Consider the following 13944-nt stretch of genomic DNA (forward strand, 5'->3'; position numbering starts at 1 on the left):
AAAGTCTCACCATTAGCTGTATCCTGACAAAATTCTTTCCACTTCCTGCCTGAGGCTGGACAATTCTTTTTTTTATCTATCTGACGTGACTATGTCAGACTCCACCCCTGTTTCTATTACAGTTTTATCAAATGTTCTGGATAATGTGTCCCTTACTTCCTCTCCCACATGCACTCTTTGTATCAGCCCAAGGGCTGGGCATGTTTTTAAATCCAATGTACATGCTTTATTCCCTTGCACTATCTCAAAGTCCAACAATTCTGTTTGATCACTTACTGTCACTGCTCGTACACATGTACCTGTTGCAGGAATGAGTTATAAGCTTTCAGTCTGATCTGTTCGCTCACCGTGTTCCCTGATTTTTTTCCAACCTTTTAATACCTGAAACAACATTCACCTGAGCATCAGTGCACAATTTGTAGGTTATAAGAGTCCCATTAGTGTCTAAGGAAATTGTCCATTCATCTCTTCCTTCCTCTTCAGATACAGCTCCTAGACAGAACTCCTGAGCTGTTGCCCATGCTCTCTTCCTGGATTACTGCATAAGCATACAGGCTTCGCTTCCTCTTCCGCAGTTGCTGAACGTGGTTGCAGACTTTGGCACAATGATTGTATTTCCTCACTTAAAGTCGCCCTGGTTAACGTTGTTTCCTTGTTACGTTGCTGATCAAGTAGGGAACACGCTCATTTAAAGTTGTGCAATGCTCCAATATTACGTTATTTGTCTGCCTGCTTTCTCCACAGCTGGCAGCCTCCCTGCGTACCCCACCTCCCCACAGTGCCTCCCGTCCGCCGCAGACCCCGCAGATCAGCGCCTTCCCCCTCCTCCCCCCGCCTACTGCCTGCGGCAATCAGCTGGCTTGCGGCGTTTAGGAGGCGGGGGGGGGGGGTCTCTGATTCCAATTACAAAGCACAATACCACATTGGGAAGTGTCATCACACTTCCCTAGTGTAAAGAGAGGAAATATTCTTTGCACACAGGCAGAACAGCAGCTGCCTTCTTGCTGTACAGACTGGAATCATGCAAACACACATGCACATAAAGAAATGAACCTCAGCAGTGATCTGCCATCAATAGCATCTGCCGTGCAGCAGTCACTGACAAATCACATGTACATACAGAAAAATACAGCAGACTAGATGATCCCAATAGTCACTTCTGGTCTTGGAACCTATCCCACTATTACTGTCTCCAACTATGGGTTTGCCCAGCACTCAGCACAGTGGGGTCCAATCTGACACGAGGTCTCCTGTGGCTACTGTCATACAAATAATAATAAGAGCAGTTGGCCAGTAAATTCACCCAATCCTGCTCTCCTTGTTCTCCCAAAGGTTCCCACTGAAGCCAACAGGGGGCTTTGAAGGGATGGAGAAAGTCAGCTTGGGCTCATCATTTGGCACCCTATTTTAATACTTCAGAAGACACATTCACATGACTTAACTTTGTGAGCAAAGATTCAGGCTGGCTCCGTTCAATAATCATCATTGCACGATACTGCGTTTGTTGTGCGGGGGAAGCAACGGCTGCTAGTCCAGTACTGAACATGTCCTATCAGACCATTTAATCAGCTACAGTTGTGACCGCTGCAGCATAAACATCTCAGTGGAAACTGCTGGAATGTGGAGAGTGGGAAGGAGGAGCTGAGATGCCGGAGGCAGAGAGCTTTATTTGCTCTGGGCTCTCTCGTTATTGCATATAAAAGGCTTACAGGGACTGACCCACTAAAGTAGAGGAGAAGGTGGTGAGAAGACAAGTGGAGCTACCGTTGTAGAGACCAGCACTAGCCATGGGAAGAGCTGCCCAGAAAACCCTCCTCTCTTTACTCTGTCTAGCAGCAGTGGTTTGTCAGGCTCAGGACACCTGCCCAGGTGAGTGAAAGACAATCCTGTTCCCAACAGCATTTCATACCGTGGTTCTTGCCCACCTGGAGCCTGGGGAACTGGGAACTGTTCAGGAATGTTTGTTGTCCTACATGCCTAGAAAGTGCTTTGCCTGCTCATGATGCTTTTTAAATAATAAAAAGAACAGCTTCTCTGTACAAAATTCCTTTGTAGAAATTACTCTATATTGCAGAAGTGCCCATCACAGACTAGAGGTGTTCAAAAAAAGGACACAGGTTTTGCAGATAATGTTGTGAAATTGTTGCCTCTTGTCTTCATTGAGATTCTTCGAAATTTGACTTGACCACCTCTCCCTCATGCTCATTTACTGTCTTCTAACCTCTCTATGCTGCTGCTGGAATCTCTCCGTCTAAAGCTCCCATCTCCTTTGCATATTGGGGACAAAGCATTTCCAATCTGGCGACTGACTGACCCACACAGGCAGATGACCTAAATTCTGGAAAATAAAATCTCAATCTTCAAAGCTTAGAGTGTGTCTGTGATTTCAGATCCCTCTGCTTTTTAAAATTCACGTTTACCAGATTAAGATGATTATTTGTAAAATTGCAACTGTTGTGTATCTATCACCACAAATCCACTATACAACTCTTTCCACGTCAGCACATTCATTTCTGCGCTTTGGGTTGAGAATCCAGCAGCATTTGAAGGTTTATTTTAGTATTATTTCAGAGCAGTATTTCTTTTCACATTTCCGTTACTTACATTCATGATCATTTTAAAATCATTTGCTATGTACAATTTCTACCCAAAAAGTTCCAAATTGGGAGGAAGAGTTCCTGTATCACAGAAAATATAAACCATAGCCCCATTTTGTTTACCTCAAAAATTTCCACATCAATAGAGCTCAATGGAGTTGACAGGTGTGTCCCTATTTTTCTCCACTCATGTTCCTATTAATTATTTTAAATCTCACAATGTGTATAATATAGAAAGGGGACTGTTAGGTTAAAAAACATATTTAATTCTTTAAAATGTATTACCTGAGCTTCTAAGAGCAACTATTCTTTAAATTATTTTACTTTTGGACAATTTCTTCACTGAATGGCAGCTGTTTTTCCTCTGCATTTCATTTCACTTGCACAATGAGAACCGACTAGTCAGTGTCACTTTTGTTTCTCTGTAGTTGATTTTGTTACGTGATTCTCATGAACTGACACAAGCTGCAATGGCCGGGTTGCAAACACTGCAGAGGGATGTGTACATCAAAATGAACTCTGAAGTGATTTATTTTAAATACAAAAATTTAATTAACTTCTTTTTAACTTTTGTTTTCACTATAACTTAAAACAAAGACTAATAGTAATAACCCCCAACTTTTCATATTAGGGCATTGTCTCTGAAATACATAAAACCGAAGAAAAGGTTGGATATCATTGCTAATAGAGAAAAGAAAATGCAGGAACTATCTAGTCTCTCATTTGCTGGGTTTATCCCTCCAGATTTCTGCAAAATGTTTCCAATCCTGAGAACCTAACAATCATTGTTTATGGATCATTTCTTTCCCCAGTGGTGAGGGTAGTGGGTCTCAACAGTACCGAGAAACTCATTATTCTCCAAGGCTGCCCTGGAATTCCGGGTGCTGTAGGGCCCAGAGGAGACCAAGGAACTGCAGGAAATACAGGTACTGAATGAGAATCTGCCATGGATGGGAATTACTTTTGTAATATGCTCAGACTTTGGAGATTCCCCTCGATCCTGATATGAGGAAACTCTGCCCAACTCAGACGGCAAATCCCCTATGTCCAGTGGTGAGGGATTGGAGCTTCAAGCTCTGAAATATGGTCCATTCCCTTTGGGGTATCAGATTGGCAACCAAGTCCTCTGATGTTTTCCCCATCTCTCTCACTGGCTCGCTGTGTGACCTTAGCGATCAGGGACTCAGGGAACCAGATGCAGATACATTATTTGAATTTCGACACTGATAGGTTATTGTAATTCCAGGTTGGGGTGGTGGGTGGGGATTATGTACTCAGTATTTACAATACCTTGAAAAATATACAGTCAGTTTTCTGTGTTTTCAGGACAACGGGGACCTCAGGGGATCTCTGGAAAGGCGGGGAAAAGTGGCCGAAAAGGTAAAGTAACAAAGGGCAGAGAACTATGTTTTCCTATTAGGTGACCTAAGAACAGGAAATTTGTTTTTAATCAAATATCAATTAAAGCTAGTTATACAACACCAATTCCTATAATATCTGGGCTTGAAAAACCACCATAACTTCCCTTCACTTTATATTTGACAATAAAGTGTTTATTATTGCAACGAAACTTCAGTTCTTATCCACTGTCAAGATCTCGGTATCTCTGATCAGTCTTTCCTATCTTATTTTTTGTTCAATCAGGACAAAGAGGTGCTGGGGGCCCCCCTGGAATGAAAGGTGAGAGACCTCAGATGATTCTTCTCACTGCAGAGCAGGGCACTTTATAGTGCTATTCACGGTGATAGAGGAATTGGGAGCTACAATCCCTCCACCCCATTTCATTGTACAATTTTTCCTTCCAGCTTCTTGCCAAACAGAAGATGAAATGAAAGTGGTTGCGGTTGAACAAGAAGTGTCCCCTTTTTGTTCTTGTTTAATAGCCAAATGACAAAACGAAGTGTTTGAACATTTCAAAAATGTTGAAACAAAACTTTAGGAGTATGTGGAAAAATCTTCTACTTGGCTGAATGTATTTAACAAATGTGACCCAAATTCATTACCTGTTTGAGAGCCGAAACTGCATTTTTTGATGAATAAACTATTAACTGGAAAAATTTCACCCAGCTCTAATTATAATGTCTGGTATGTCACAAGGCCCTATGCAGTCACAATAGGTCCCAACTGCAGTATAGACATAGCGTAAGGGTGAAATTCAGCCAACGCAGAAGACAAGATAAGATAAATGCCGTACTGCCAACCCCAAATCTCTGAAAATCTTTAGTCAGGTTCATCAAAAATCAGGAGATTGGTTTTAGAATCATGAGATTATGTAAAAATAATAGATGTGGTGTTCTTTTTATTGCCTTCTGCTTTTTGAACCTTTAGGGTGCACTGGGGTCACATTTTGAAGCTTTCTCCAAAGCCTCAAGGGGTAGAAACTTACTTTTTCTTTAAGACTGAAGGCTGAAATCATGTCATATCCATTTGACCCCAGGAGCTTGGTCTTTAAGGAAAACAATAGTTATTATGAGACTCATGATAAAATCGTGAGTGTTGGCAACATTGTCAATGCATCACTTAAGTCCCACAAAATGCCAACTTTAACAGATTGTCCCGAGTGTAGGTGGTGCATAGGCCTTGAACAAGCCCCCTACATAATTAAACCCAAGCGAGATTTTGAATTATGTAGGTGATCTCTAGGCAAAACAAGGATTTTATTCTGCGTTCTTATTTTAGGAGGTAAAGGAGACCTGGGAGACCCTGGATCCCCTGGAACACCTGGTGAGACCCTTTGCACTCTCCTTTCTACTGAGCACATCCTTTCAGTTTTATTTCTGCAGCACTAACAATTAAGTGGCTTAAGAAGCTTCTTGAACAGTTACCGTGTCCACAATATCAAGCTCACTGATCCTCCTGTAGGATTTGGGCTCTTCAAAGAGAGAAATAGCTCTGCCTACAAAAACAGGTGGCCATCTATATGTTGTGATGTCCGGAACAATGCTAGCCAGATGACCTTTGGTATTAGAGAGAACAGCTGAAATGTAAGTGAAATCTGTAGATCTGGATGTGTATCCTAGAAAAGGTTACTTTCTCCTACCTCTCATTATATTTCCAACATGCTGGGAGTGTGGAGTATGAATCACAGAACAATGGATCTTGTTTAAATGTCTGGTTAAAGGAATGACCCTTTTTCTACCAGTACTTTATTTAACTGATATTCTCCCATTGTCACTTGGAATTTTTTTTTTTTAAATTGAGTCAAATTTCACAGCTAGTATAAGCATATGCAACTCCCCTGACTTTGTGGGCATTGCTCCTGTGTACTGACCAGCAATTAATGTAGTCTATGAAGGACCAATTCTTAGCCCTGCAAGTAGGCGCCTCATGAGAGGGTTACAAAATAGTGTTGGCTACATAATGAGAGCCGTCTCGATGGTTGAGGCTGGAAGGCTCAGATCAGAGATGTGTGTGAATCCATTAGCACTTGGATTTTCACAATTAAAAACCTGTCTAGAGCATTTTCAAGATAACTAGTACTTTGCTGTCCCAGCTGTCACTGTTGGCCAATTACATAATTTAAAAGACAGTAGAACATTTTCTGATTCCATTTCACTTTCTATTGTGTTTCTTTTCATGACTAGGAGAGGAGGTGCTTGAGAAAATGCAGTGTACGAAAGGTGAGAGTTTCTTATGACCACTAAATGTCATCTCCTTCTATCCAGAGAACCAAACATGAAAACCCATTAGAAGTAGACAAATTACAAAAAAAGACATCTGTAATTTACCCGATTTGCTGTTCTCAAACTATCGGCAAAGATACTTTAATCTTTTAAAATGAAGGTATTTAGGTGGTCAGTGAATCTTCTAAAAAAAGAACAGGAGTACCTGTGGCACCTTAGAGACTAACAAATACATTTCAGCCGATGGGTTCACTTGCAAACTGTTTGATGTGAGTATTCCTGTGAGAATCTGATATTCTTTTGGGATGAGTGCTCACCCAAATCACATAATGACTGGAAACCCTTCTGACTCACAGAGAGATTTCAAAATGGCTACATGGGCACGTCCAGTACAAATCTTTGTGCACGTTTCAGTTTCCATGAGTTTCCAAGATGCTTTGAGCCAATCCTCTGTTCAGATTGAGCTGGTCTCACGCAGAACACAGGGGATTGGGCAGGTGGTTGTGTCTTTTCCTCTTTCAAACAAACTTCATACAACCACACTGGCACATTGGAGTCTAAATAATTAGGTTTGCTAACTACAGAGAGCATGAAAAGCCTAGATGGGTACATACGCTGCTGCTCAGGTAGGTTTCCAAAGATAGAACACAGAGGGACCATAAACTATATAAAGGGATACTACCCAATTCCCATATTCTATAGTGTGGAGGAGAGAAGATGACTCAAAGATTCTCTTCAGTTACCTGATTCTGCAGTTGATCTGGCCCTCGGTGCAACATAATGTAGCCCATGAACCCCTGCTCCAAGGAGAGTTAATACAATCAATTTACATATTTCAATTCCTCTTTTGACCAGGAGCAAAGAACTGCAAGGAGCTGTTAGCCAGAGGCAACATCCTGAGCGACTGGTACACCATCTACCCCCGTGACTGTAACGCCATAACCGTGCTGTGTGACATGGACACAGATGGTGGAGGATGGATTGTAAGAACAGAGCATAGTGAAACTCATTGGATATTTTTTCTTGAACAACAAGAATGGGAGGTGGCACTTACCCAGTGGGTTGTAGCTAGTAGAAAAGCATGAAGACGGAAACTCTGAAGCTGTCATGGTTAGCTGAACAAAAACACAGACATAGGCGCCGAGTCCGTGGGTGCTCCGGCGCTGGAGCACCCATAGTGAATAATTGGTGGGTACTCAGCACCCACCAGCAGCTCCCCGTCCATCATGCCTCTGCTCTGCCTCTGCCTCCTCCCCTGAGCACGCCACGTGCCCGCTTGTTCCCCCAGTTCGCAGCACTTGCGCTGCAAAACAGCTGTTTCGCGTGGCTGGAAGGGAGGGGGAGTAGGGAGAACGCGGCGCACTCGGGGAAGAGGCCGTGCCAGGGCGGGGCTTTCGGGAAGGGGTTGGAATGGGTGCGGGCAGGGGCAGGGAAAGGGTGGGGTCAGGACAGGCCGGGAGGTGGGCGGGCATGAGCACCCACCGGCGCCGGGGAAAGTTGACACCTATGAGCCCTTCTAATCCTACTAATCCTTGGTTGTGGAGATAACTTGGTTGTGAACACAATGGGTTTAATGAGGGGAACCCGGAGCTTTAGAATCTAAAAGCCCCCGTCTGAGGGGACATTTGTCTCTGGTCTGACAAGGTTAACCAGGTTTCCCTTCTCCTGGCTATTCTCTGCCCTGCTCTCACAACCTCCTCAATAGCTGCCCAGACTCTGGAACCAGAATTCCTTCTTCCTTCCACTTCTGTCACAGGCCTGGTGCCTCAGCTGCTCTGTCGCTCAGGCAGCCCCTGAGTGTGAGAGGAGAGAGCGTTCGAGGGAGCTGAGGAGATGAGGGGTTTGAACCCTGTATGTACCTCACATTTAAACCTTCCAATTTATTATTCTGCTTATTTATATCCCAGTCGTGCCTAGAGAATCTGATGAAGATCAGGGTCCCATTGCGCTGGGTGCTGAACACACCCACTGAGAGACAGCCCCTGTCCTTTACAGCTCATTCTCTCCATAGACAAGGCAGACAAAGGGCCGCACAGAAAGCAGAGGGGATGTGACTTGCCCAAGTGGCAGAACTGGGTATAGAAACCCAGGCCTCCTGATTGCCAGTCCAGTGCTGTAGATTTCAGACCATGTGATCCTTTAATCTAGTGCTGTTGCTGCCAAGATTTAATATGGTCCTGTGGGACAAGCCTCCATCTGCGATACTCACCTGAGGCTGAAATAGATCTGACCAGGTTAAATCTCATCCAATGATTTATAGATTCAGAGTTTCTGGTCTCCTGCTACATGTAGGATGGAAATCAATGTGGGATTTCCCAGCTAAGAACCTCCTGTTTCGCTGCAGGTGTTCCAGAGACGGGTGGATGGCTCCATGGATTTCTTACGTGACTGGAATTCATACAAAAGAGGTTTCGGCAGCCAGCTGTCAGAATTCTGGCTGGGGAACGACAATATCCACCTACTAACTTCCCTTGGTAAAGACATCACTGACGCATTCTTTTCCTTACAGCAACCTTCTCCACCAAGCTTTGTTCTCACACTTTAGCCATGGATACAGGGTATAGAGTTGTACTATCAGCAGAGGTAACACTTTTGCTGCAGACACCCCTTCCTCTTCCTGTTTCTTACAGCCCAGTCCTGCCACACAAAGCTATTGAAACCAATAATGCTGTGGTAGCTGGGCTGGCTCCAGTCAGGATTCATGGAGCAGCATTTGATTCTCTGGTGGTTCACCCACAGTACAGCAATAAGGGATGCTACAGCCTGGATGAGGTCATAGATTCTGAACTACCGTAGCAGAGCATAACACAGAGCAGGTTTTTAATAGGGAGGTTTGGTTGGTGGATGGAAATTGAATTGATAAGGGGCGATATGAAGATATTGGCTTGATGCGAGAATCAGTGGGTGAAATTCTATGATGTGTGTGGGGCAGGCAATTCAAACTAGATGATCATAATGATCCCAACATAATGGAGCCTGATTCGTGTTTGGGGCCTCTAGAGGCTCCTGCAATAAAAACAAACAATAATAGTAATAAACACTAATGGAAGGTGCTGAACATTTTGCTTTCAAATTGTTTTCTAAAGGAGCCAACGAGCTTCGCATCGATCTCAGAGATTTTGACACCAACTATCAATTTGCTACCTACAGATCATTCAAAATTGCAGGGGAGACCGAGAAATACAAGCTGATCCTTGGAGCCTTTGTTAATGGCACTGCAGGTAGGTTCTGAGCGCGTCGTTTACCCTTTGTGGCAGATGGAAAAATGGAAAGCAAAAGAGATGCAGAATATTCTATGGCAGAAGCAAAAGGCGAGGTAATCTGTGGAAGTGATGTCTGCCAGGAAACATCAGTTATTCTGCAACTGAAGTATTATTGGAGAAATACAAGGTCTAGTGACAACAAAACATATATTATAATATGGATATCCTACCTTGTGCTGGTTGCTTTTCTACATTAGACTTTAATGCCCCATAGAAATATCTGAATTAAACTAAGGCCTTGTCTTCCCTTACCGGAGGGTCCGGCGGCACGCAATCGATGTTCTGGGATCGATCCCGGAAGTGCTCGCAGTCGGCGCCGGTACTCCAGCTCGCCGAGAGGAGTACGCGGCATCGACGGGGGAGCCTTCCTGCCGCGTCTGGACCGCAGTAAGTTCGGACTAAGATACTTCGAATTCAGCTACGTTATTAACGTAGCTGAATTTGCGTACCTTAGTCCGAAGTGGGGACTTAGTGGGGACCAGGCATAAGTAGGCACATCAAGTCACTGGGGTGGGGGGGTAGATATGCCCCATTTCATTCAAACTATGCATCTGGACTTCCGGATACCAGAGACAGGAATATTCTGTGGCATGCAGAGCCTGCTACACATCACTGCCGGATTGCTTAGGCACACCAACAAGGCAAGTAGGGAGAAGGGCTTTTAACTAGATTTAAAAGTGCAGGTGACAAAAGCCAATAGCTAAGCATAAAAAAGGGGCCACCTTAACAGAGGGCTAGATTTGTGGGGGGCATGTAGGGTCAGAGGAGGAAGAAGTGGGAAATCAGATGAGGAAGCTGCTCACTATCTCAGATACCTGTATGTAAATTGCAGGTGGATGGGGAATAAAGAGGAAGAACTGGAAGGATTAGTATAATAATAGAATTACTACTGAAGTGGCATCACAGAAACTGGGTGGGATAAGTCTCATTACTGGAATATTGGTATAGTGGGGTATAGTTTGTTTAGGAGGGACAGGCAGGATAAAAAGGGAGGAGGAGCTGAATTATGCAGCAAGAATATATACACTTGTTCTCTGCTCCAGGAGGAGGCAAGAAGCAGACCAATTGATAGTCTCTGGGTAAAGAGAAAAAGGGTGAAAAAAGAAGTGACCTCTTGGTACGGGTGTATTATGGTAATGGGGGACTTTAACTTCCGAGATGTTTGTTAGAAAAGTAATACAGAAAAACACAAAATTTCTGATAAGTCCTTGGAATGTATTGGGGACACCATTTTGTGGAGGAAGTAACCAGGGGAACCAGCCATTTTAGACTTAATTCTGACCAACAAGGAGGAATTGGGACCAAATCTGAAGGCGGAAGACAATTTGGGTGAAAGTGATCATGACATCACAGATTTCTTTATTCTAAGAAAGGAAGGAGTAAAAGCAATAGAAGGACAATGGTCTTCAAAACAGCAGACTTTAACAAATTCAGAGAACTGATAGGTTAGGTCCTACGGGAAGACAATCTGGGGAAAATGGAGTTCAGGAAAAGGAGGTTCTTTAAATATATTAGCAGCAAGAGAAAGATGAAAGAAAGTGTAATTCCTCTATTTAGCAGAAATAGAGAGCAAATAACTGATGACATCAAGAAGGCTCAGGTGTTTCGTGGCTAGTGTGCTTCAGTCTTCACTAAAAAGGTTACTGGTGATGACACACTCAACACACTATTAACAATAAGGGGGAAGGAATGAAAGCTCAAATAGGAGGGGAAAGTTTAAAGAATATTTAGATAAGTTAAATGTATTCAAGTCAGCAGGGCCTGATGAAACTTACACTAAGGGAATTAAAGAGCTAGCCGAAATAATCTCACAATCATTAATAATTATCCGGAGAACTCTTGGATGGGAAAGGTCCCAGAAGACTGGAGAAGGGCAAACATAGCACCTATCTTTAAAAAGGGGAACAAATATTGCCTGGGGAACTGTAGACCAGTCAGCTTTAATTTGATAGCTGTAAAGATACTCAAACAAATGATTAAAAATGAATTTCTAAGCACCTGCTGGAAATTAGGATTAATTAGCAATAACCACCATGGATTTCTTATGAACACATGTCAAACCAACCTAATTCCCTTCCTGACAAGGTTATAGGCTTAGTGGATAAGGGGGAAGCAGTAGATGTGACATATTTTGATTTTAGTAACACTTTTGACAAAATCCCACATGGCATTCTCAATAAGCAAACTAGGGAAATGCAGTCTGGATGAAATTACCATAAAATGAGTGCATAACTGGTTGAAAGACTGTACTCAAAGAGTAGTTATCAATAGTATGCTCTCAAACTGGGAGCGTGTCTTTAATGGGGTTCTGCAGGGGTCAGTCCTGGGTCCGGTAGTAGTCAATATTTTAATTAATTAGTTGAATAATTGAGTGGAGCATATACTTATAAAATCTGCAGATGGCACCAAGCTGGGAGGGGTTGTGAGCACTTTGGAGGACAGGATTAGAATGCAAAATCACCTTGGCAAATTGGAGAATTGGTCTGAATTCAACAAGATGAAATTCAGTAAAGACAAGTGCAAAGTGATTCACTTAGGAAGGACAAATCAAATGCACATCTCCAGAATGGGGAATAACTGGCTTGGTGGTAGTACTGCTGAAAAAGAACTGGTTTAGAGCGGATCGCAAATTGAATATGAGTCAACAATGTGATGAAATTGCACAAAAAGCTAATACCATTCTGGGTGTGTTTACAAGAGTGTGGCATGTAAGAAACAGTAGGTAATTGTCCTGCTCTACTCAGCACTGGTGAGGCCTCAGTCAGAGAACAGTGTCCAATTCCGGGCACCACACTTTAGGAAAGATGTGGACAAACTGAAGAGAGTTCTGAGGAGAGCAAGAAAAACGATAAAAGGTTTAGAAAACTTGACCTATGAGGAAAAGTTAAAAAACTGGTGAGGTGTAGTCCTGAGAAAAGAAGACTGAGGGGGGAAATCTGGTAATAGTCTTCAAATATGTTAAGGGCTGTTATAAAGAGGACTGTGATGAATTGTTCTCTATGTCCTCTCAAAGTAGGACAAGAAGTTATGGACTTAATCTGCAGTAAGGAGATCTAAATTAGAATTAGAATAAAATTTCTAAGTATAAGGGTAGTTAAGCTCTGGAATAGGCTTCTAACAGAGGTTCTGAAATCTGCATCACTGGAAGAACAGGTTGGGGAAACACCTGGCAGGAACAGTCTAGATTTACTGGGTACTTCCTCGGCCCGGGGGTAGGACTTACTGACTTCTCAAGGTCTCTTCCAGCCTGACATTTCTAAGATTCTGTGATTCTATGATCCTGAATCCTCAGCAGGCTCCCGGCTAAGCTGTTAATGTTAGGAGCACAGTGGGCTCACATTATACCCCACAATGGTGCAAACTGACTTCAGGACACCGAATGACCGAGCACATTGATTGCAATGAGTTACTCTGGATCTATAGTGGTATAACTAAGATCAACATATGGTCTGGTGAAAAATGTTCCTCACTGGAAGTAGAACTGCAGTCTCTCTTCTGCACCCGAGGGAGAGTTCTGCTGCATGGTGAAGGGAGAACTGAACTATAAAATGAAAAAAATAAGAGATTATCTCACCCATCTTGTCTCTGTAAAAACATGTAATAAATAAACCCAATTGTTTCTACAGGGGATTCCTTAACTGAACACAACGGTATGATGTTTACAACCCGAGACCATGACAACGACTTGTCTATAACTAACTGTGCTATAGCCTTTAAAGGGGCCTGGTGGTACAGGGATTGTCATATGTCCAACCTGAATGGATTATACCTGAGTGGAGCCCATGAAAGCTATGGTGCTGGGGTGAGTTGGTCTTCAGGCAAAGGGCAGATGTACTCCTACTGGTGGTCTGAGATGAAAATTCGGCCTGTGTAGCCAATCCGAGAGGCAGTTATAATAATTATACTTAGCTCTTACATAGCATTATAGGCCTGGCATAATGAACATTTATCTGGAGATGACAATAAAGATCTTTTCTTTATGCACCAGTTAGTAGGGGGCAGACATCATCATACACACTTACCCAGTGCAGTGCAGTCCACTAGGACTAGAGCTAGTAAAAAAAGATTAAAATAGTTTTTTTTTTTGTGGGGGGGGGAATGGAATTTCTAAGTTGTTTTCATTGCAGTGGGTTCTAAATTAACCCATTTTTGCTTTTGTGTTTTTAAATATTTTTGCAGATTTTTTTTTCATTCCTCTCCCTGATATCAGACACTGTTATTTTATTTTATCATTTAAAAAAAACCTGGCTTTCTGTAAAGAAAAAAATGTGGTCATTAGCCTGAGAACATTTTCGAAAAGAATTGCTGAAAACATTAAAAAACATGATTTTTTCCCCTGCCAAATAAAACATTACAACCACATCAATGATATTTCATGAAAATTTTCATGTTTTTTAAAAAGTGTTTGTCCACAGAATAACTCATAGTTTGGAAAATGTCAGTCAGCTCTGTCTAGGTTAT

The 13944-nt window shown here is 42.7% G+C and overlaps 1 protein-coding gene across 1 annotated transcript; it reads left to right on the top strand.

The window, feature by feature from the left end:
• Positions 1–1208: 1208 nt before the first annotated feature.
• On the top strand, positions 1209–13913 carry LOC117889417 (ficolin-1-like). The gene is made up of 10 exons (XM_034793600.1): positions 1209–1869; positions 3410–3523; positions 3924–3977; positions 4242–4277; positions 5277–5321; positions 6182–6217; positions 7076–7203; positions 8565–8694; positions 9307–9441; positions 13110–13913. Exons 1-10 carry the CDS (start codon positions 1788–1790, stop codon positions 13355–13357), a joined length of 1008 nt encoding a protein of 335 aa, XP_034649491.1. The 5' UTR covers positions 1209–1787; the 3' UTR covers positions 13358–13913.
• Positions 13914–13944: the final 31 nt, after the last annotated feature.

Source organism: Trachemys scripta, chromosome 17 (assembly GCF_013100865.1).
Source record: "Trachemys scripta elegans isolate TJP31775 chromosome 17, CAS_Tse_1.0, whole genome shotgun sequence".
Classification (NCBI taxonomy): domain Eukaryota; kingdom Metazoa; phylum Chordata; order Testudines; family Emydidae; genus Trachemys; species Trachemys scripta.

Excerpts from the sequence above, each read along its gene's own strand:
- LOC117889417 (XM_034793600.1), top strand. The coding sequence starts at position 1,788 with ATGGGAAGAGCTGCCCAGAAAACCCTCCTCTCTTTACTCTGTCTAGCA. Across the intron at positions 1,870-3,409 it reads GGCTCAGGACACCTGCCCAG|TGGTGAGGGTAGTGGGTCTC; the intron begins GTGAGTGAAAGA and ends TTCTTTCCCCAG. Across the intron at positions 3,524-3,923 it reads AGGAACTGCAGGAAATACAG|GACAACGGGGACCTCAGGGG; the intron begins GTACTGAATGAG and ends CTGTGTTTTCAG.